Source organism: Opisthocomus hoazin, chromosome 9 (assembly GCF_030867145.1).
Source record: "Opisthocomus hoazin isolate bOpiHoa1 chromosome 9, bOpiHoa1.hap1, whole genome shotgun sequence".
Classification (NCBI taxonomy): Eukaryota; Metazoa; Chordata; class Aves; order Opisthocomiformes; family Opisthocomidae; genus Opisthocomus; species Opisthocomus hoazin.
In genome coordinates, this window is record NC_134422.1 from 8104266 (window position 1) to 8127530 (window position 23265).

The window sequence follows — 23265 nt, forward strand, 5'->3', positions numbered from 1 at the left end:
CACGCTGAAGAGGTTGAAACGCTGCCGTTCCGCTCCGCCGTGCGTGTTCCGGGCGGGGGGAGTTGCCTCGGCAACGCGGGGTAAACTCGGCGCTGCCTGCTCCTCGGCGCTGCCTGCTCCTCGGCGCGGCGAACGGGCCGAAAGTAAACCCAAAACCGCGGGGCGGCTGCCTGCGTTCCGAGCCGCCGGGCAAAGGCGGGCAGCGGTGGGCTGCGAGTGCTCCGCGACTGCTGCTCGGGTGGCCGCGCCTCGCTGCTGCAGCTCCAGGTGAGGTGTTGGCCGTGCCTCTGGGCTGAACCTTTTCAGTTTCTATTTTGAAGGGATTTTGTGTATCAAAAAAAGAAAAAGGCAAAATTTCACAGAATCACAGGATGGTAGGGTTTGGAGGGGACCTCTGTGGGTCACCCAGTCCAACCCCCCTGCCGAAGCAGGGTCACCCAGAGCAGGCTGCACAGCACCGCGTCCAGGCGGGTCTTGAATATCTCCAGAGGAGACTCCACAACCTCCCTGGGCAGCCTGTTCCAGTGCTCCGTCACCCTCAGAGGGAAGAAGTTCTTCCTCGTGCTCAGCTGGAACTTCCTCTGCTTCAGTTTGTGCCCATTGCCCCTTGTCCTGTCACTGGGCACCACTGGAAAGAGTGGCCCCATCCTCCTGACGCCCACCCTTGAGATATTTATAAGGTCCCCTCTCAGCCTTCTCCAGGCTAAACAAGCCCAGCTCCCTCAGCCTTTCCTCGCAGGAGAGATGCTCCAATCCCCTCATCATCCTTGTAGCCCTGAATTTGGAGAAGTTCACTGTCTGATATGACTCTTAACAGGCTAATATAATGGGATAATGGATTATCTGGTGTTTAGCATAAGAATGAGAAATCAGCAGTGCTGACTTCAGTAGCTAATTTGCACAGTTCATTGGACGACCTTGGTCATCAGCTGTCGGTCATTCAGTTATTCTCTCTCTGTTTCCTCTTCTCTAAACTAAGAATGACAGTACCGTCCAGTGTCTGGCTGCTACGCGGTTAGAAAATAACGCACATTCCTCAGATGAAAAAGTGTTATATAAAACTGTTATAAAAAATTAATTTAATCTAGGATAAGTGCATGAGTTTCTTGGGAAGGCTGCTGCATGCTTCCAAGTAATCATGTTTTTTGCTGATAGAATCAGTAACAAAAGCTTAATTCTTTTCCTGACTAGCAGCATTGAGTGACAAAATGCTTCTGAATCCAACAAAAGCCACGCAGGCCCTTCATTTCTACCGACCTCTGTAGCGACTTTGAAATGGAACGATTCCTTATGGACCAACAGCTACATCGATTGCTACTTTCCATCTGTTGCATATATCTTACCTTTGGTAGTACTTTGATACTACGCCAGTTTTCCTCATAGATTAGTAGTACTGCTGAGAGTCCCGAGCTCAGCTGCAAAGGAAAAAAAAAAAAGTATTTATGAATAAATTACAAAAATTAATTTGAGAGAGCTCCAAAAAAGAAGGGAAAAAAACGTTGCCGGGGTAGTACCCAAGATTGCTGTTAGGAATTACTTGTGATAAAATTTATAATGAATGTTGAAAATGTTACGTACTTCTAGGTGTGGAAGGTGTATAAAACAGAGTATTTTATTCAGTTGAGTGATGTAAGGAAAAGCAATGACGTACCTTTCTTGTAGCCTGCCATACATATTATGTTATAAACCAGCGTAATTTGATAGCACGTGTATGGTGGTTACGCAATATTTTTGTGTGAGGAGAGAATGTATTCCAGCAAATTAAATTGAAGATGCAAATGCAAGAAAATGGAAACATTTTTGTGGAAGATTTTTTGTTCTGTTTTAATTGGACATAACATATTTCTTATATGGTTAAAGACAAGAAGCCACTGCCACGTTAATCAATTATGTCAGCACATCAGAACGTTTCGTGGAATCCAGCAAGCAGTACGATATTTATGCTCTGTAAAAAGTTAGACCCCGTTCAATAATATTAGCAGGAAAGTACATATGTAAAAGATACAAATTGTTGTATTACATACTTCTTTATTACCTAGTAGGAAAAAAAATCCTTATAGGCATATTATTACATAATTTTCCATTATGGACTTTATAATATTCCTCTCTAGCACCCAGAGTTACCCAATGTAAGAATTTGACACTGTTATTTATATATGTTTAAATGTATATTCGTATTCATTCATGTACATTCATACACATAAGGTATCTGACAATATCTTATTTTATGTCCAATATCTTACATATTTCATGTTTTTTTAAACTCTAAGTTATTTATTAAATAATAAAGGCATTGGGAAACATTTTAATACAGCTATTAACTGATATTCATGATGGTATTTTCTTTTATTAATTTCAATTCACTGTCTTTAATTACATTATGTGTTCTTGTCACCTGAGAAACAGAAATTCACTATGTTTTTCAGAAAGACCCCCAAAGCCATCCAAGCTCTTAATTGAGATCAGTTTTAGTTTAAGAATTAGCTGTCTAGAATTTCAAATCTTCTAATCCTTTGACTTCACCCTCTCATGTTTCTTCTTTAAGAGCCTGCAATTTGAGGTTGTTCTGTGTTGTGTATGCTACTGTCATCTTATGGTATTGTTAATCTTTGAGTTTAATGTTAGAAAAGAGGGTTGATGTTCTCATAATCGTGAAACAGCTCTTAGTATGCTTACTCACCATATTCAGGAATATTGTTAATTGTGGATCAATATTACCCATACGTAGGTATAGGAACCAGGAGGGTGACAGCTAGCTCCTTTCCCACAGCTATTGCTGATTAGTTGTGGGAAAGGTTCATTACAATTTTCTGATTAAGGGTGAAGTCTAATAAAAGCATCTTTGTCTGGAAAAAAACAATGTTTGGGGACAGCTTGTTCCCACTGTGGGAATTCTGTAATGCCTGAGAGATGATACAGCATAGCAGGTAATAGTCATATGAAAACACATTAAAATTTAAAATCACAATGGTGGCACTTCCAAGTAGAAGTGTGGCATTAATCTATTTTGATCTTTTCAGTGCTTTTCAAAAACTATCAGCTTTAATTTTTTACCAAAATATATCATTTTCTTCAGAAAGAAACACGATTTAGATCAGTTACAGTTAGGAATACAGGTAACATAGATAGAAAGTTTTAAATGAATGGTATAATTAATTCAAAGTACATATCGTGTTTTATTTCTGAAAGCAATCTCAAAAATGACTATGACCCACTGAATTAATATATTGAAAAAAATTATGCATTTATATAATTCTTATGTTTTCTTTCTATGTTAAAAAAGATTTATAGAGCTTAGATAGGTTTGTAAGATAATGCAAGCATCCGTGCTAGGTGTGAGAAAAGAATCTACATATTCTGTTTCACAGGTGCATGTATTAAGATCCGAACTGGTGTGAAATCTCGGTCCCACCGAAGTCAGTAAGAGGGCTACTGCATGTCTGAGTTTCCCCAAACCTGTTCTTTTCTGCAAGAACTGTAGTATTAAATTCCTCTGCAACTTAACTACTTTCATGCAAGTGGCCGTGTAGACTATGACTACGCTGTCAGTTTGGCCAAGCACCTAGCTGTCTACTGGTACTTCTGCATACAATTGTTAACATAAGGTGTAAATACTTGCTGTTTAAATTTCCTGAGAGCAGCTTTTCAAATGTTTTTTGTTTGACTTTGCTGTTCTTGGCTTGTAGATCTCCTCAAAAATCCTGTTATGTTAAACTGAAAATACAAGGCACAAATACTCACAATGAACATTATTCTTACTTCTGTTTCTGCCGGATTTAGAAATACTGTAAAAGCATAACTTTGAATACACAAGTGATTATTTATGGATGAGTTAATCTCTACATGGAATGAATCAAGGTTGGAAAACTGATCTCTAAAGATATCAAAGCATTATTTGGGAATCCTAATGGAAATCAGCCTCCCATATCGGTGTAAAGAGCCCATATATCCTCATAGAAGGCCAGCAGTTTATGGTGTCAGACTACAGGTGGTACATGGATAGCTCTGTTATTCCTTTCCTTGAGCTAGTTATGTCTCTCAACAACCAGGAGTTAAAATATCAAATGTTTGTAATACTAATTTAATGTAAGCTTTGAAGTGTTTTTGTTTTATAAATGTAGTATCATTTGATAATACATTTTTCGAAACATAAAGCGGTACTAAGATGCTCACAGAAAGGTACACTCGTGGTTAAGATACTGATTTTGACGATCTATTAGTCTGAAGTGAGAAACAAGAGTTTACTACAAATAGGCTAATTCTGTGTTGGCTAATGACTCTTGAGTATATGAAATTCAGTCAGATGACACACAGGTCACAGAAATTCAGTGGCAACAAAAAAGGCAATAAAATAACAGCTAGTTATGTTTTATGCGGTGTACAATTTTTAAAAACCTAAAAAATTACCTTTGTAAATGCTCAGAGATAATACATTGCCGTTCATGTATTTATGAATTTATAATAGTTCTGAGATAAAGCGTGAAATTTATACCTTGTTGATATCAATGAGATTTTTGTTAATGTTTTCAGCCAAATCAGTCTGGATGCCTTGGCTCTGCAGAGAAAAATGCCCAGCTAAGTTTTGAACACGTTTAAAACTAGACTGTTTGTATTATGGGATAATTACTTTTCAAGATACTTAAAAATTATTTACAACATAAATGACGTATTTTTTTCTGAAATTTATAGAAGGATTCCACCTGACTTCATGTTTCTTTGGAATAAGCTATCAAAGAGATTTCTAGCAGCAAAATAATATGGACAGTTTTCATGTCTTATTCAACACAGCATATGTTGAGTTTTTAGCAATAAAAACTGTGCCTGGACTGTTTGCTTCTGTGTACTCGCAGGACAGGGCATTGGATGTTAAATTATATTTTTAATAATTTCAAGTACTTTTAAAATATTGCTTTTATCTTACTTATGGCTCTGAAATAATGAAATATAAAGTACTGATTTGTACATGTGATTTGGAAATCAGTTAATGAAACATTTTTTCAGGTATCAGGACCTTAATACATCTAAGGACAGTATGTCTGAAGACCAACAAAATAAGAGGAGAAGCAAAGAAGGTAGTCAAATCAAAGTTTCTATGTATAAAGTGTAACTTGTGGGACCTGAAGGAGAAAAAGGACAATGATGACTTCAAGTCTAGCCACTTCTCAAAACCAAGCAACCACAAAAAAATTTGAAATCAGACTTAGAGTTACTCTTTTTCCACCTTTGAAAAGCCCTGAGATTTGTTTTGGTTTTAATACCTTTCCTATTTTTAAATGCTCTACTTTTGTAGAGTTTCTGTCAATATTTTTCTCTGCTGAATAGGAGTGGTAACTGGAATTTTTTTAGATGTTCTTTGTTTTTATAATTCATTGAATTAATACACTTACCTAAATAACTAAAAGTAATTCAGATTTATGCATTCATATTTCCAAAATTTGTAACAGAAAGTGTGTATAGGTATCTTAGTCAAATGAAAGATGCTCTTTTTTTCTGATAGTTACTTCCTGTATTTCTTTATAATAGTATTTAATGGCCAAAACCAACTTCATTTGCATTGTGTTACTTGTCAGTGAATTATACTGCTTTTATGCAAATATTAATATATTGTTGCAGATTGTGGAAGTGTTGTTGCTCTTCAGAATGCAGATAAGCTAATGACAGAAATGCAGTCATACAAAGCTCCAGGAAAAAACAGGTAAGTAATATTAATATTTAATTTGCAGTTGGTTATGCAAAAAATGGAGACAAAGCAGGCAGCAGTGTACAAGTAAGAGAAGATTTTCTTAGTGCCAGATGTTATACACAGCTGTATATGTTGTCTGGTGTTTCAGTCTTACCAACATCAATTACTGGCCATTGCTGGAGGCAGATATTGCACTAGATGAACAAATTATTTGGTACAATATGAAAAAACATATGGTAAATGGTTTTACATCAGCATTTGACTTAATTAAAAACAGACAATTATCTTGCATACATCTTTAAGATTAATCTCGACTATATTTTTGTACCTCTTTTCAGTCACAGTATTTGTCTTTTTTCATATTTGGACTTTTCATTCTTCAGAAACCAGGTGGCAGAAATCTGAGGCTTGTCCACACAGCCTCTCTTCTGTCAGGCAGGTCATAGCCTTTTTTTATAAATAACAAAGGCACATCTGGTCTTCAGAATTCTTCTGACACCCTTTCCTGATGATTCATAAAACATACATACTGGAAGCAATCAGTTTTTGTTAAGAAAGGGAAGGTGGATGATGTATTTTTCCATTCCTGTTGTTGCCTGGTTTACATTGTTTGTCATTCATTCTCACTTGGAGTCAATCTCTGGCCTCACAATCGGAGGCCACAACTCCCCAGATGGACCAAGAAAGAAAACATGCTTTGGCATTCTTGGATCTTACAAACTTCTTGTTCACAGTGTTTTACAGTCGTGTGGTTATTTAAACTGAGGAGGCTCTTTCCACATATTTTCACGCTGTATTTTGTTTTTATATTTTTGCCTTTTAGCCAAATAGCACCAGCATCCAGACTGTGGCCAGATCAACAAGTGGCACGTTTTCCAAGTAAAAATCAGTTAGGATTACAGATGAGACATCGCACTTCTTTACCTTTCTTCCCGAAGAAAGAGAACGTAGGACGTGGCTTTGACTTCAACTTTCTTCTACAGGCCTCATGCCCAGAATCCAACATTTCAAAATCATTTATGGATTTATATGCTTTTCAGATAATAAATGCACAAATACAACAAAGTAAGTTCAATTTTAAAGGTCACAACTTTAAAATAAAGTTATGTATTGCTATCAAACTAGATGGCAAAGCCTTGGAAGTCATTTTTCTTTAAACTTTAAGTTGTCTTTATGTCTTTTTGAATTCTTCACATAGAGTAGACTTCAGCCATGTTGAGCCTCTTCTTTAATTATAAAGTGTGTGAGTATATTTGCACCATGAAGGAAATAAAGAGAGGCCATAACAGACTTCACCGTTCCTGTTACTCTGTGTAATGAAACTGAACCCACAAAATGTAAAGTGTAATTCTCTGTAGCTGGAGTGGGGCCATGATGGCATCTCTTTCACTTTTTTCCTCATACTGGCAATATTAATTAGCCACATATTCAAGTTAGCAAACATCTGAAATTGAGGAGAAATATTTGCTTAAATTATTAATCAAAGTATTTTTAAATTATCATATTTTATAGTTTTCTATAGAAAATGGAATTGTAAAGTTCAGTATCACAATTAGATTTAAATTCACAACATTTTCCTGCATAGCAGATTTATAGCATAGTCCTGTAACCACACATCAGACAGATTCTTGGTCCGCAGGAGCCTACAGTTTGAAATTAATTTATAAATGAAAATTGTAGTCTGTTTAAGAATACCAAATTAACATTTCATTTGTTTTGATTTTTAAGGGTTAAATATAACAATGCTAAAAACCAGGCACAAGAGATCTAAGGTAAGGTGGTATTATGTATAAAACTGAACACCATTAAAAGTATTATATGCTTTCAAAACTGTAAAAATAGGAATACAGAAGAACTATAGGTAGTTTCCTCTGCTTAATCTTCAGTTTTCTGGATGAACGTGAAGTATTTTTACATATATTTTTTATACGCGCGTGTGTGTGTGTGTGAGCAAACCTTCAGATGTATATTAACAATTTGTCAGTAAGCTGTTACGTCAGGCATTTTGGAGGGTGAAGGGCTGGAAGTTCAAAAAGATATAAAACCTTTTAAAACAGAAATATGTAAGTTGATTTAAAGTTTGCGCATCCGGTATGTTTAACACACGAGATGTCTAGTTTTGTCAAATTTAAAAAAAAAATGAAAATTCTTACATTGAGTGGTAATTTAAAATTGGAGCCTAACTGAAGAAGTCTTAATATTAGATGATTGCTGATTTTTTTTTTTTTATGTTACTAATTAAAACATAAGGTCTTAGGATTAAACATATTTGACATAAATTTTTGTGGTAAGTGTAAATAGGATTCCTGACAAAACTTTTGTACTTTTTTGTACAAACAAGCTAGCAAGTTTACATGTATTAGTGCTTCACACTACATGAGCCTTAAAAGTTACAAAAGATCAAATATACTGTATTTAGAAAAAAAGATCATTTGGTCTTTATGGATATTAATTAATAGCCCTTTGTACAAAAGGGCTTTGTACAAAAGAGTTGACTTATTGAATCAGCTGTATACTTTGAATACAACAGCCTTCACAGGAAAAAAGTAAAGTGTAGAAGCAATAGCAAGAGTTCTGACAGAAAATCATAAAAATGGCTATGGAAAAAATAGTTAGAATGGAGTGAAATGTTTGAGAAAAATAATTTAGCTGACTTCAGTGTGATTTAATGCAGGTTTATTTCACATCTTAGGCTCTGATGATTTCTAGAGGCATATCATTTGGGATAAACTGAGCATTCATATTAAAGCCATGAAGACTGGACAAAACCTTCAAAACTGTAAATTTCAAAACAGCACGCATTGCTTTTCCTGGCACATTCAAACTTCAGCTTGCCCTTGGAATGCAAACAAAAATTTCCTGCAGATTGCAAACTGATGTTGAGTATAGACATGCAAATGAGTAGTCAGAGCATATGACTGTGTGATTATTTTTGTTGCATTCATTTGCATAAAAATATACAGTATATTCAAGCTTATTTTTTCTCCATTTCCCACAAAAGGAACAGAAATATTATTTGCACAAAATTATTCTCATTATTCATCTGAATAATCACAACAAAGTACTAAAATTCTCAGATCTGTTCTCTTTCAAAGATAAGTGGTACCTTTCAATTAATGGGATGAGAAGAGAAGGAAGAAGGGAGGAAATACCAAATATATCCCCCACACAAGAGGCTTCTGCGTTAGCTGCCATATTAAAATGGCCTTTGGGTAGCTGTCCATTTAACTTCAATGAAAGTGAAGTGCAGACTGTGCTATCTTCCAGTGTACTTTAAACTGTGAGCTAAATCTGTGGCCCATATAATGTGGTTTACGGAATTTTACAAAACTACACTGAATATATGGAAGCTCTATATGTTTAGATTTATAATAATGTCTTTTAAAACCCATAAATGACTTGTAAGAATTGTTTTCTCCATGGATAAAATAGCACTCTGTTATGATAATCTAGTTTTTGCTTTTTAAAAATTGCTTACATGAGATCTAGTTCCATTGGGAATAAAATAACAGGTGTCAGCACACATTGGAGGGTTATGTAAAAAGACTTTAAATATTAGCATAAGAGGGGTGCTCTCGTTCAGTGAGAGTGCACAGCAAGGAAGAAACTTGGGTACATGAAGCCACTGGTCAGCCTTTGAATTCCTGTAGCAAACATACTATGCAGCATAAGACATCGTTAATAACTGACAAGATGATTTGTGTATGTGGACAAAGCTGACTACTTTTAAATCATGGAGAATGATTTATGCCTTATAGCAAAGGATCCCACTTTCTGTACTATGAAATACTTAGAGCTAATTCTGGGTGTGAGGAAATTCATGTATTTTCTCAGGGTTTTGATATTACACTTCCTGTTAGGTTGAATACAGGAATATATAGAAGAATAATCCTTTTCTGATTTTCTTTTCTTAGTCTACTTGGTTCTCAGTGATTAGATTTTACCTGTATCTGTTTTGTAGCACATTATTAATGGTTTTTATGGAAATTACAGTTTCATTTGCCACCAGTGACATTTCAGCCTGTAAGAACAATTCATCTTGCTCCTCTAGAGGATAACATTGTCAATGAAAGCACCAACATCAGAAACATTTTGAATACTATGAATTCTATTCCTCAGCCTATAAAACCAGTTACTGTTTTTTATCAGTATCAATTAGACAATCTATCAAAAAGGCACGCTGAAAAGTCATCAAACTTGATTGTGGCTGCTATTTCTGATAAGTTCACTCCAGTGAAAGACCTGTACTACTTCAGCATGAGTAACTATTGTAAGTACCCTAGCAACAAGAAAGAAGAAATTCCAAGCAATTTAAAATGGAGGGAAGCTGGTGTAGCTACTAATACTGAAAAGAACGACCGGATGAAGTACCAGTTTTCAGGGGCTTGTAAGAACACAGATCTTACGACCCAAGCCAGTTTCTATGATGATAGTTATCCCTACTTCAGCTCAAGTAATGCTCTGATAAACTGTGGAATATTTACAGCTCAGACAACGTTTACAGTGTCGAGTAACAGAGGTGCCTCGACAGCTGGCAATAAGGACAAAAGAGCAGAGAATTCCTCTAGAACTGGGCTAGAAGAAGGAAATGCTACAGAGATGATACTGGATTATAGACCACATGAAGATGTTGAGAGTGCGAACTTTGCGCTTGACAATCAGGATTTAGATTCTTCCTGTCAAAATGCAGTGACAGAAGCCTACCATGCCTTAGAAGATAATTCTGTAGCTGCAGTAATTCCCGGAGCAGAAATGCAAGATCCTTCTGGAAAACAGACAGAAAATAATATTTGTCTCTCTAAATTTGAAATGGAAAAAGAAGCAACATCAGAAGCAACTTCAAAAGACCGAAGTGAGCTTATACCTGTTGTTCATATGACATTCTCTGAACAAGAACCAGCTAGGGAACCACACATTGCTAAACAACCTGCCACAAAAAAGAGTGTAATTTGTAGCCTGCCTCCTCATGTTACTCAGAGCTTCAGTGTTCTTGCTCGCAAAGAAAATGACAAAGGCAAAGTAAAGATGAATAGATGTAAATATTCATCAAATTCTAAAGTCAGTAGCAAGATAAAGATATGTGAAGACTTAATTGTTTCTGATGAGATTTCCACAAAATGTAATGCCAAGAGTCAGAATTTTCCATCTTTGCAACTGCCACACATGGAACCTGAGACTTCCCTGAAGCGGCAAAAAAAACCTCCTCAAGCAGACAAAGCCCATTTTGCCCAGAGTGCTCGGAAACCTAAAAAGCAAAGTTTCTCCTGCAGTTGCAGAGATTCAGTTATCTTAAAGAAACCTGTTACTCCACTTTCTCTACCACATGCACAATCTGCTTCAAATTTTGTAGATCTGAAATACAGTGACATGTTCCAGAAAATAAATTCAAATGACAAAGGCCCAGGTATTTATGAAATGTTTGGAACTCCTGTCTATTCCCACACGTGCAAGCTTGATCAACATGAGAACCATTTGTATAGAGATGTTTGTTCTGCTCCATCTGGGAGATGCACTGCTAGCACCTGCAGATCTACCTGCAGTAAAGGGAGAGAGAGCAGCCGAGTAAGAAATACTCAAAAGAGAACACATCTGAAGCCAAAGAAGACCATACCTGGCACTAAACAAAAGCAGAAAGGTTTCATTCCAAAGGACAGAAGTACCGAGCTGAGTGACAGCAACACAGAGCAAGATAATGTAACAACTTCTGAATCAGATTGTCAAATAAAGACTTCAAGGGGCATAACGTTGTTTCATGAAGACACAGATCATCAGCTTACATTTTTAGAAGAGCTTTCACAATCAACTAAGCAAGATAATTTTTTTTCAAATTTACACTTACCAACTATCAAAGAAGTTGCTTTGGAGCAGTCTTTAGACAGTCAGGATATGTCTAACCACCAGAGAGCTGCTACCTGTAGCCAGAATCTTCTTCAGTTCAGTGATAAAGACTACACAGAATGTGTTGCTCTAAGCAGTAGTCTACTAACAACAGACCAGAACATTTGTGTATCGAAGTGCAGGGTGGACGTGGATGCCTGCAAAGGCCTGGAATCAGACCAGGCCCCCTTGAAGTCTATAAATAAATGTGAAGCATTGCCCTTTTCAGATAGACAGGAGTGTCAATCCCCTACAAAAAAATTAAGTCACAGTTGGGCATACACACCTCAAAACAGTGGTTTGGCAAATGAATTGTCGCAACCTTCAGTGATTCAGACAAAAGCTGTTACAGGCCCCAGTTTCCAGACAAGTCAAGACATTTTGTCCTGGGCAGATAATAAGGATGTGACTGATGAGTTGCTTTGTTGTCTGGCCGAAGAATTGCTCATGCTTGAAGAAAAAGACATCAAATCTTCAAGAACAAAACTTACAGGTTTTAAGATGCAAAATACACATAATAAAGAAGAAGAAATTTTGATGAATGGAGATGGAGCAATAGTAAATAGTGCTCTAGAGAAGGTAAAAGTAATTTCTTGTAACTTTCTAGCTCCTTTGAGTGATGTTGCAACACAAGTTTGGATGAAAGACAGGAAATATGTGCTCATTAATGATCAAGTCTCATTCCCTTGGGCCAGCTGATTCTTCCAGTGCCCAGTTGAGGACACTCATGTTAGAGGCTGCATGTCAGTACACAAGCCAGATGGTTGCTAAGGCATGACAGGAATAGCTATCAAGGCTTATATGATGGGTCAGGGGAAATTGAGAAATTGTGGTGAATAAAAGGGAGAGGCTATTTTAACTGAAAGCATGTATAAAAAGGTGCTGGGGCAGAGCAAAAGCTCCTGAGATCTTGACGCCTAAGGAGTATGAAAAGACACTACAAATGGTTCTTGTATATCCAAACAGGCAATTTCCTTGAATCTCTTGAGTGCAGCAAGATACTTTTCTAGGTATGAACTATAAATATTGGCTGATCAGACAGCCTTAAGGCTGTTTAATTAATGTTTAATCAAAACTTCAAGCTCAGAAGGCTTAGATTCTGGCCCCCAACTCAGTTAAGAATATTCACGTACTGAGGTACCTATCTACCACTACTGCTTCTCCTTGGCCCTGTTAGCTTTTTGTCTATTTAAGCTAAAAATTTATAAGGAAATTTCTTTCAGTACCTGTTGATAGACTTCCTTGTGATTCTGCAGGCACAGGTGCCAGTTATACCTCCATTCTCACTTCTCCTAGGGAGATCCATGGCTAGGTGGAGTAACTGTTACCATCTTTCTGAAGCAGTCTTTTCTTCCTGTGAAGTCATGTCCAAATTGTTTTCATCAGGCTTGGGTTACATATGTTACCTAGAGCAAGGTGATACTCCTATTCACCCTTCAACTTAGCAAACTGTACCTATGTGACAAAAAAAAAGAAAAGGAGTAAACAGATTTGTATATATTGTAAGTGTTGCCTCTGTCTGTCTTCCTGTCAGTGGAGAAAGATGGCATGCATTATTGTGATACATACTTCAAAATATTTACATAGTCTTACTTAGTATAGCAATTGTATCAATGAGCTGGGCAATGAGTGCATATAGATATAAAAATCTATAGAAAAGAGTCATGCCAGGTAAAAATTACTCCTTCTAAAAAATGACAGGATAATACAAAGCCTTTCTTTTCCTCCCTGCTTTCTCCCTGCACTGACCATCACCTTTCAAGCAGAGTTACAGTAAACTCATTTCGGCATCAAATGAACAAAGTGACCTGCTAAACTTCGAGGAATCTACTAAATTACCAGGAAACAGTTTAACTAACAAAGATTCTGTCATGTGGACGAGAGGTGAAGTCCTTGGAAAGGGAGCCTATGGCACGGTAAGTTAATATCTCAGTATGTTAAGAGCTGCGCTGGTTCTCTTTGAGATACATTTTACCTTATAACTGGCTGTTGTCCTATTCAACAAATAACAAATATTTTGGATTACACAATGAGACATGAAATATGACAAACACAAAAGTACTGTTTAAAACAAGTAAATATTCAGGTTTATTTCATGTTTCATTTTAATAAATACTAGTTTCATTGTAGGTATACTGCGGTCTGACAAGCCAGGGACAATTAATAGCTGTAAAACAAGTTGTTTTGGACACGTCAGATCAAGTCACTACAGAAAAGGAGTATCAGAAGTTTCATGAGGAAGTTGATCTTTTGAAGACGTTGAAGCACGTCAATATTGTAACTTATTTAGGAACTTGTCTGGAAGACAACATTTTAAGCATTTTCATGGAGTTTGTTCCTGGTGGCTCAATTTCTAGTATCATTAATCGTTTTGGTCCATTGCCAGAAGTTGTCCTTTGTAAATATACAAAACAAATTCTACAAGGGGTTGCATATTTACATGAGAATTGTGTAGTGCATCGGGATATCAAAGGCAATAATGTTATGCTGATGCCAAATGGTGTAGTAAAGCTAATTGACTTTGGCTGTGCTAGGCGTTTAGCTTGGGTAAGCCTCAGTGGCACACACAGCGAGATGCTCAAGTCTGTGCATGGGACTCCATACTGGATGGCACCAGAAGTTATAAATGAATCTGGATACGGAAGAAAATCAGACATCTGGAGCATTGGCTGCACTGTATTTGAGATGGCAACAGGAAAACCGCCCCTGGCTTCCATGGATAGGATAGCAGCCATGTTCTATATCGGGGCCCACAGAGGGCTGATGCCTTCCCTACCTGATCGATTCTCCGGCACTGCAGTGGATTTTGTGCATGCATGCTTAACCAGGTATGTAGATTTTTAACTGAAAAATGGAAGGAAAGGATGGAGATAGTTTCTTTGTAGAAATTCTTGATGGGATCTTAGGTTACCTCTTACATGGTACATATGACTATGCAGGAAAACTGTTTTGTAAATGCGTTGCTTTTTCACCAGGAAAGCCCTTAAATGATAGTATACCCAAAAGAGCTTTACTCTCTATAATGGTACAAAAAAACCCTTCACAGATTCTCTTTTTGTAGGCCTTATATTCATCATTTACTGTTCCTGTAATTTTCATGCAGAAACATGGCACCACTGAGTTTTAGACAAAATGTTTGCTAAATTTCTTTGATGTGCCTTGCTGTTCCAGTATCCCATTGGCTGAGTCTGGCCTGTGTCAGGCAAGTTGTTTTGAGGACGATATTCTAAATCACAGAATCACAGAATCACAGAATCGTAGGGGTTGGAAGGGACCTCTGTGGGTCATCTAGTCCAACCCTCCTGCCGAAGCAGGGTCACCTACAGCAGGCTGCACAGGACCTTGTCCAGGCGGGTCTTGAATATCTCCGGAGAAGGAGACTCCACAACCTCCCTGGGCAGCCTGTTCCAGTGCTCCGTCACCCTCAGAGGAAAGAAGTTCTTCCTCATGTTCAGATGGAACTTCCTGTGCCTCAGTTTGTGCCCGTTGCCCCTTGTCCTGTCGCTGGGCACCACTGAAAAGAGCTTGGCCCCATCCTCCTGACACCCACCCTTCAGATATTTATAAGTATTTATTAGGTCCCCTCGCAGCCTTCTCTTCTTCAGGCTGAACAAGCCCAGCTCCCTCAGCCTCTCCTCGTAGGGGAGATGTTCCAGTCCCCTCATCATCCTTGTAGCCCTCCGCTGGACTCTCTCCAGTTGCTCTTCATCTTTCTTGAACTGGGGAGCCCAGAACTGGACACAGTACTCTAGATGAGGCCTCACCAGGGCAGTGTAGAGGGGAAGGAGAACCTCCCTCGTCCTGCTGGCCACACTCTTCTTGATGCACCCCAGGATTCCATTTGCTTTCTTGGCAGCCAGGGCACACTGCTGGCTCATGGTTAACCTGTCGTCCACCAGGACGCCCAGGTCCCTCTCCGCAGAGCTGATCTCCAGCAGGTCCACCCCAAGCCTGTACTGGTGCATGAGGTTGTTCCTCCCCATGTGCAGGACCCTGCATTTGGCTTTGTTGAACCTCATCAGGTTCCTCTCTGCCCAGCTTTCCAGCCTATCCAGGTCACGCTGAATGGCAGCACAGCCTTCTGGTGTATCTACCACACCTCCCAGTTTGGTGTCATCAGCAAACTTGCTGAGGGTACATTCTAACTCTTCATCCAGGTCGTTGATGAAGAAGTTAAACAAGACTGGGCCCAGTACCAACCCCTGGGGGACACCACTTGTTACCAGCCTCCAACTAGACTCAGCGCCGCTGATGACAACCCTCTGAGTTCTGCCATTCAGCCAGGTCTCAATCTACTTCACCGACCACTCATCCAGCCCACACTTCCTCAGCTTCCCTAGGAGGATATCATGGGAGACTGTGTCGAAAGCCTTACTGAAGTCAAGGTAGACAACATCCACGGCTCTCCCTTCGTCTACCCAGCCGGTCATGTCATCGTAGAAAGCTATTAAATTGGTCAGGCATGGTTTCCCCTTGGTGAATCCATGCTGACTACTCCTGATAACCTTCTTTTCTTCCACTTGTTTGATGATAGCCTCCAGGATAAGCTGCTCCATCACCTTTCCCGGGATGGAGGTGAGGCTGACCGGCCTGTAGTTCCCTGGGTCCTCCTTCTTGCCCCTTTTGAAGACTGGAGTGACATTGGCCTTTCTCCAGTCCTCGGGCACCTCTCCTGTCTTCCAGGACCTCTCAAAGATGATGGAGAGTGGCTCAGCAATGACATCCGCCAGCTCCTTCAGCACTCGTGGGTGCATTCCATCGGGACCCATGGATTTGTGGACGTCCAGATCGCTTAAGCGATCCCTCACACAGTCCTCCTCGACCAAGGGAAAGTCGTCCTCTCTGTAGGCTTCTTCTCTTACCTCCGGGGCCTGGGATTCCTGAGGGCCTGCCTTGGCACTGAAGACTGAAGCAAAGAAGGCATTCAGTAGCTCTGCCTTCTCCGCATCCTCGGTCACCAGGACACCCGCCTCATTCAGCAGCGGCCCCACATTGTCCCTAGCCTTCCTTTTGCTGCTGATGTAGTTGAAGAAGCCCTTCTTGTTGTTTTTGACATCCCTTGCCAGCTTCAATTCCCGGTGGGCCTTGGCCTTCCTCGTCGCATCTCTGCATGCTCTCACCACGTTCCTGTACTCTTCCCAAGTGGCCTGCCCCTCTTTCCACATTCCATGGACCTTTCTCTTCTGCCTGATCTCTGCTAGAAGCTCCTTGTTTAACCATGCAGGTCTCCTGCCTCCTTTGCTCGATTTCTTTCTCAGGGGGATGCATTGCTCCTGTGCATGGAAGAAGTGTTGTTTAAAGAGCGATCAGCACTCATGGACCCCCCTAAATGAAAGAGCTTTAACTCAATTCTTATCTTCTGCAGTAGAAAAATCTTTTATCACTGCCAGTCCAGGAAATACATACTTATTTGAAACATAAAGTTCTCTATATTTAATAAAACGCCACTAGCATTCATCCATTGTAAGAATTATTTTTGTAGTGTTTGTTTTGTTTTAAACATCAGCTTTGTCTCAGATGTTGAAATGGACTGTTAATTTCAAGAGCTAACTTCCTGATCTATATGAGTAGTCTATACAAGTATGAATTGATAGCAGCCTTTTACATATCTCCAAAGACCAGATTTGAGCACTAGAGGGAAGCATGTTACTTAGGGGCTATGGCAGCGGTCTTGGAGGCTGGAAGCTTAATTTCTAACCCCTGGATTAGAATTGTTATGGTATGGTTACAGTTCCTATGGGCCACAGAACAATAACCAGAAAAACTGTGGACTGTATATAGAGACATCATATATACTTTGATTCAGAGAGAACAGTGTTTAGAAGGTAGAAGGAATTGTTAGGTAGGAAGAAACAGAAAGATATAAAGCATTTTAAATAAAGTATTTACTTTTTCAAAAGTCAGGATGCACCTGTGGCGGCAAAGTTTTGATGTATGATCTCACTATGTCCTAAACATAAATGCCTCCCTCATCTCATCTTCCCAATTAGTTTATTATTTAAGGCATCAGTGTCCTTTATTCCTTCCCCTATTTTTTTTTCTCCGAACTGAGGGCTGAAATAGTCCAAAGCCCTTGGCTTTAGCAAGCCAATACTGTAATTACAATACTGTAATTCCAAATGTGCTCCTTAACGTGAATGATGTTGACTGGAGATGACAGAACATCCTGATTGACACAGGATCAAACAAATAATTATCACCCTCCTTAAATACATTTTTCGTGCACCTGAAGCAGCCACATTAGCAGAATTATTCAAACTTTTGAAAGGAATTTAGAGGAACAAAGTGATTTTTGTAATAATAAAATATTTCAGTTTTATAATTCGTAAATTCCAACAGTCTCTTCTGATAAATCTTGATTTCCTTCCTACGAGCTTTGTCAAAAAAACCTCAAAAGGAGTAATGACTGGAGAAATGAGGGAAAAAAAAGGCTAAGTTTGCATTTAGATTTTACAAACGATTACATCACAGGCATGCATATTCATTTTATGTACTGATTTTTCAAACTCTCAATGCAGAGATCAACATGAACGCCCTTCTGCTCTGCAGCTGCTGGACCATCCCTTTGTGAAAGGAAGACAGTGAATTCTTCAGAACCCTTGCCAAATGAGCGTACATTTTACATATCAAAAATTTCCACTTGTGAAAAAAGATCAGAAGGAACTGGACTTAAAAGTGACAGCAGAAATTACTAGAGAGCAATTGTGTACCAGGAGTCTATTATCAGACAGCAGCGTGATAAAAGTAACATTTTCTTGCAATGTCTGTGAGCACTGGAGTGGGCATTCCTTCGCTGTGAACACAGGGCCACGTTTTGTTGTATTTGGAGAGACTTTAAAAGAAAAAACCCACATCGCCATCACCGGTATCTGACAGGCAAGGTAAATTGGAATGCCAATTTGTCTGTAAAATGTTGGAATGCCAATGTCTAAAATCCTCTGGAACATATGCTGTTGGGAGAAAGCATTGCAGATGCTGAAAGCTTTGTGAAAGCTCTACTCAGACTTGTAGATGAGTCATTAAGCGTGCCTGTGATGATCCTGGAGGAACCCCAAACTGTGTATTGGCATAAAACGTACTGAAGCTTTTATTTAACTATGTGGGCCCTTTAATTTTTAGCTGGTGAAAAAAAAAAATAGTTTTTGCATACTGTATCAGTCCTTTCTTACTGAGGTACCATATCCCTATGAGATACTGTAGTGATAATGACAAGAGATACACAGGTGCAATCCCAAACACAAGTACAGGCTGGGCAGAGAGTGGCTCGAGAGCAGCCCTGAGAAGGACTTGGGAGTACTGCTGGATGAGAAGCTCAACATGAGCCGGCAATGTGCGCTTGCAGCCCAGAAAGCCAACCATATCCTGGGCTGCATAAGGAGAAGCGTGGCCAGCAGGGCGAGGGAGGGGATTCTGCCGCTTCACTCCGCTCTTGTGAGACCCCACCTGGAGTTCTGTGTCCAGCTCTGGAGCCCTCAACATAAGAAGAACATGGATGTGTTGGAGTGGGTCCAGAGGAGGGCCACGAAGATGATCCGAGGGCTGGAGCACCTCTCCTATGAGGAAAGACTGAGGGAGTTGGGGCTGTTCAGCCTGGAGAAGAGAAGGCTCCGCAGTGACCTTAGAGCAGCCTTCCAGTGCCTGAAAGGGCCAACAGGAAGGATGGAGAGGGACTTTTCACAAGGGTGTGTAGTGAAAGGACAAGGGGGAATGGCTCTAACCTAAAAGAGGGCAGATTTAGATTAGATACTAGGAAGAAATTCTTTGCTATGAGGGTGGTGAGGCCCTGGCCCGGGTTGCCCAGAGAAGCTGTGGCTGCCCCCTCCCTGGCAGGGTTCAAGGCCAGTGGAGCTCTGAGCAGCCTGGTCTGGTGGAAGGTGTCCTTGCTCATGGCAGAGAGGTTGGAACTGGGTGATCTTTAAGGTCCCTTCCAACCCAAACCATTCTATGATTCTAAGATAAGCACAAGTTAATTGCTCCCTCTGTTAACTCTTTGGATCTTGGTGCCTGAGTCCGAGCATGTCTTTCATCTGGCATTGACAAGTCCAGCAAGGCCATGGATTACAGGGTTGGACCAGATGATCCCCAGAGGTCTCTTCCAACCCCTGCCATTCTGTGATTCTATGATCTTTATTAAGCTTACATCAAGATCATGTCCCAGTCTGGCTGGAATTGTGAATCTAAAGTGCATTTTATGGACAGTTTCACGTCACAGCATGGTTGAGGTTGGCAGGGGCCTCCGGAGATGCTCTAGTCCAATCCCAGTGCTCAGCACAGGGTTGACTGAAGCAGGTTGCTCTGGCCCTTGTCCCGTTGACTTTGAGTATCACCAACGGGGAGACTCCACAGCCGCTCCAGGCAACATATTCCAGTCTTCAGCCACCCTTATGGCAAAAATGTTTTTATGTTTGAACAGACTGTCTTGCATGTGAAGTTGTGCCCGTGGCCTCTTGTCCTGTCACTGGTAACACTGACGAGTCTGGCTTTGTCTTCCTTACCACCCCCATCAGGTACTGATACACAGCGATGCGATTCCCCCTGAACCTACTCTTCCATCGAGGAGTGGCATATTTTCTGTGTTCAGAGTGCTGTGTTGTAATTCTCACCCTCCTGTTTGCTGACACAGAGGAGCAAAAGCATAGGAGCATTACCTTTCTCTTGTTTGCAAAGGCTGTAAAATGCTGTTTGAATCAGCAGTCAACTGTTTTTCAACATCCTTCATCTGACAGAGAACAGCACATGTGAGTCTGAAACTTGAACTGTTTTGAGAAACACTTGGGTGAGCACTACGCAATTAGATGACGTGTAACAGTCTCCACTTGCACTGCGAAAATAATCTTTACAGTTAGTGTAAATAGCTACGACTAACTGCATAAAATTAAATAAAATTTGAAGAACATTATTATATATTGATAAACAACAAAAAAAATCAGGTATTAGTATTTAGAAGCCTCTCTCTGATAAGGCTTCTTCCTAAGTATTTTTCAAATTTAAAATTTCAGGGGAATGAGATACTGTAGAAACCAAAAATTGGTTTCACTGTGTCAAAAGGCGGTGAACCCTAACACCTTTGTGAGCACCTGGCTCCAGGAAGAGGTGCAGTAAAACTCTGCCCTACATCTGCTAAGGGCTGAGCTCTCAAGAATTCGAGACCCTGACTTCAGTGCCAGCGGTGACGTGAAAATTCATGTTTTACAAAAAGGAAAGCAGGAAGCTCTAAGTTTTATATAAAATCAAATTTCCCCAGATCACTATACAGTTACTTAAATAGCTTTCAAACTTTTATTCCACTAGTCTGACTTCAGAGAGTTGGTCTAAATTGTATAAAAGCAAAGACAAATCAGTACTTGTAGCAAAATTCTTTATTAATGGTTTCCATAGGTATACTGTCACATAAAAATGACAGAACATTATGTCAGTATGAGAGAAATCCTAACATTGCAGAAACTTTCAAGCAGTTAACAGTCCCATTTCGAGGAACAGCAGCTGGTCGTCATGCCAAAAATCCATGGCAACTTCACGTTAAAGTATCTTCACGTGATCACGTTGAAGTACCTTGCAGAATAAAGGTAGGAGCCCTGGCATATGAACTCAAATGGCATGTACATAATTCATTATGTATATTAATCCTTCTCAGATTAAGGTAGTGTCTCCAACAAAGCTGCAAAGTAAATACAAGGTTTTATTTAGCACGAAATGAAACCAAGATGACGTGAAACTGAGATGATGGTCATAAGCAGGGAAAGAGTGGGAATGCTCTGGGATATACAGTTAATTAAAAAAATGTCAGAATTACAAAAGCTCCGCCTTATGCACGTGTCTTATAAGCAAACTAACATCTTTTGTTAAAGTCTGAGTTCTCCAATATTAAGGTTATTAGTTATTTGCAATTTAAATGTAATGTTTAGCCCAGCTAATGACACTAAAATTAGTCTCCAACTTAAAGGTTTGTAAATTGAAGCTGAGTTTTTAATCAAAACGTGAAAGCACATTTTAGTTTAACCAGATGTAAGCGAATGAGGTGGGTGTTTACGGCCAGCACTCGCAGCAGAGGTATTTCAGCTTGATCGTGCTGGAGAACAGGGGAGATGGGCTTGCAGCCCAGCGCTGGGCTCAGCACAGCTGAAGCGAGAAGCACGTTGGGTTAGGGTGCCTGGGGTCACTCGGCTGAGTCCAGTCGGGTAGAACGTTCTATAAACAAGTCTAACTTTGCATATTTCTTACTTGATGAGACTATAGATTTTCACATAAATCCAGGTAATTCAGTCACCTGTAAGAGGGTGTCTAATTTAATAGAGGGAAAAGCTGAGAAACCTTAAAAACCTTCTTGACAAAAACTTATTTTCAGTGAAAAGTGACTCAGTGAGGAGGGTCACGCTTGTTTGATTAGTTAGAGTACTTACTGTTTTACGAGTAGTCTTAATTTCTAAAACCAGTTACAAAGTATGTAGGCTGCCAAGTAGTAGGTATGACCGCTTCGCTGTGATGCCAGGTTTCCTCGAGATTTGGAGCTTAAATCTGAGAACCTGAAAATACCGTGTCCTTTTATCAGTGGAGGGCTACCTAGCATTTCTTGTACACAGTAATATTTAAAGCTCTGAGCCACTGCTCAGAGCTCAGGAAAAGGGAGGGCCCTTAGGCATGCCAGCACAGGTATTTTACACTGGTCTTGAAACTACAAACAGCAATAGGATGTAAAACTTTGCATCTCAAAACACAGGCATCAGCCTCTCTTCTCAAGGAAGCAGACACTGAGCCCAGCAAACCCACAGTCTTTTGAGACTATTTGAGTTGAAAATGTGTGCTTTTCCATAAAGTTCAGCAGGAACTGATGCTATTTTCTGCCACGCTCCCATCAAAACTCTGGTTCTTGGACATAACTAAAAAAGCATAAGAGTTTTCCCGAGGAAGGGCTGCCAGTACGCCCAGCAGAGTGCCTTTTCTCCCCTCCTTTCCACTTCCCTCAGGCATCCACACCATGAGACAGCCCCAGAAAGTGAATTTTATAGGTGGTGTCATAGAACACAATCTCTGAACTATGGTCAGAAAAATGGTATAAGTGCAGGAATATAGAGGAATCAGACCCAAGTACTGAAACTTTCAAGGTTAAAAATTTGATTTGGGTTTGCTATATCCACCTTGGGATGGAAGAAAGGGTCATTCCCCCTAGAAATGTGAGAAAACACTCCTGGTATTATTTTTTTTTTTAAAGGGGTAAGGAGATAAGCATTTCAGAGAAAGGAGGAATTAATTAGTTAGCTCAGTTTGGCATAACTTCCAAGTCTTTTAAGACATTTATTTATTTTTAAAACTGATTATGGGAATGTGCATTGACATCCCAATTAAAGAAAGGAAACAAAGTGTTTGCTCAGTCCCCTTCACTGCAAAACAAGGACAGGGAACCTCTCGCCCCAAGATCAATGGTAAACTCCTGTCACGCAGCCCCTCACCCCTTCCCCCCAGCTCCCCACTGCCAAAAAAAAAAAAAAATCAAGCACACCCAGCCCTTGTACAATAAAATCACAGGATACAGGCTCTCACCCCCAGGGCAAAGTGAGGGAGCAGTTTAAGATTGCATAAAATCTCTAGAATTTGCTTTTCATGTATCAAATACCTGATCATCATAACGTAAAGGAAGCAAAGGAAACAAGACTTGGAAGCATTCTGTTGATTGATTTGATGAAAACAGCAATGTTTTGCCAATAACT

The 23265-nt window shown here is 39.7% G+C and overlaps 2 protein-coding genes across 11 annotated transcripts in view; one reads left to right on the top strand and one right to left on the bottom strand.

The window, feature by feature from the left end:
* The first annotated feature begins 22 nt into the window (after positions 1-22).
* MAP3K19 (mitogen-activated protein kinase kinase kinase 19) lies at positions 23-18514 on the top strand. 3 transcript variants are annotated; one of them, XM_075430213.1, is made up of 9 exons: positions 23-267; positions 5002-5072; positions 5614-5695; positions 6507-6748; positions 7412-7455; positions 9677-12139; positions 13327-13476; positions 13691-14388; positions 18079-18514. In XM_075430213.1, the coding sequence occupies exons 2-9, from the start codon at positions 5033-5035 to the stop codon at positions 18143-18145; spliced, it is 3786 nt and encodes a 1261-aa protein (XP_075286328.1). In that variant the 5' UTR covers positions 23-267; positions 5002-5032; the 3' UTR covers positions 18146-18514. The 3 variants fall into 3 exon arrangements, with proteins under 3 accessions (XP_075286328.1, XP_075286326.1, XP_075286327.1); XM_075430211.1 differs by lacking the exons at positions 23-267; positions 5002-5072 and having other exon boundaries at positions 5664-5695; positions 6507-6562; positions 6667-6748; XM_075430212.1 differs by lacking the exons at positions 23-267; positions 5002-5072; positions 5614-5695 and having other exon boundaries at positions 6517-6572; positions 6667-6748.
* A 4564-nt stretch (positions 18515-23078) lies between these two features.
* Positions 23079-23265, bottom strand: part of CCNT2 (cyclin T2) — a 25851-nt gene continuing 25664 nt past the window's right edge. For 6 of the 8 annotated variants that reach the window (XM_075431104.1, XM_075431112.1, XM_075431110.1 and 3 more), the window contains one exon: positions 23080-23265. This exon is cut by the window's right edge and continues 4585 nt beyond it. The gene's annotated coding sequence lies outside the window, so the exon portion shown is untranslated. The other 2 variants (XM_075431103.1, XM_075431106.1) reach the window with 1 other exon arrangement.

Excerpts from the sequence above, each read along its gene's own strand:
- MAP3K19 (XM_075430213.1), top strand. The coding sequence starts at position 5,033 with ATGTCTGAAGACCAACAAAATAAGAGGAGAAGCAAAGAAG. Across the intron at positions 6,749-7,411 it reads AAATGCACAAATACAACAAA|GGTTAAATATAACAATGCTA; the intron begins GTAAGTTCAATT and ends TTGATTTTTAAG. Across the intron at positions 13,477-13,690 it reads GAAAGGGAGCCTATGGCACG|GTATACTGCGGTCTGACAAG; the intron begins GTAAGTTAATAT and ends GTTTCATTGTAG.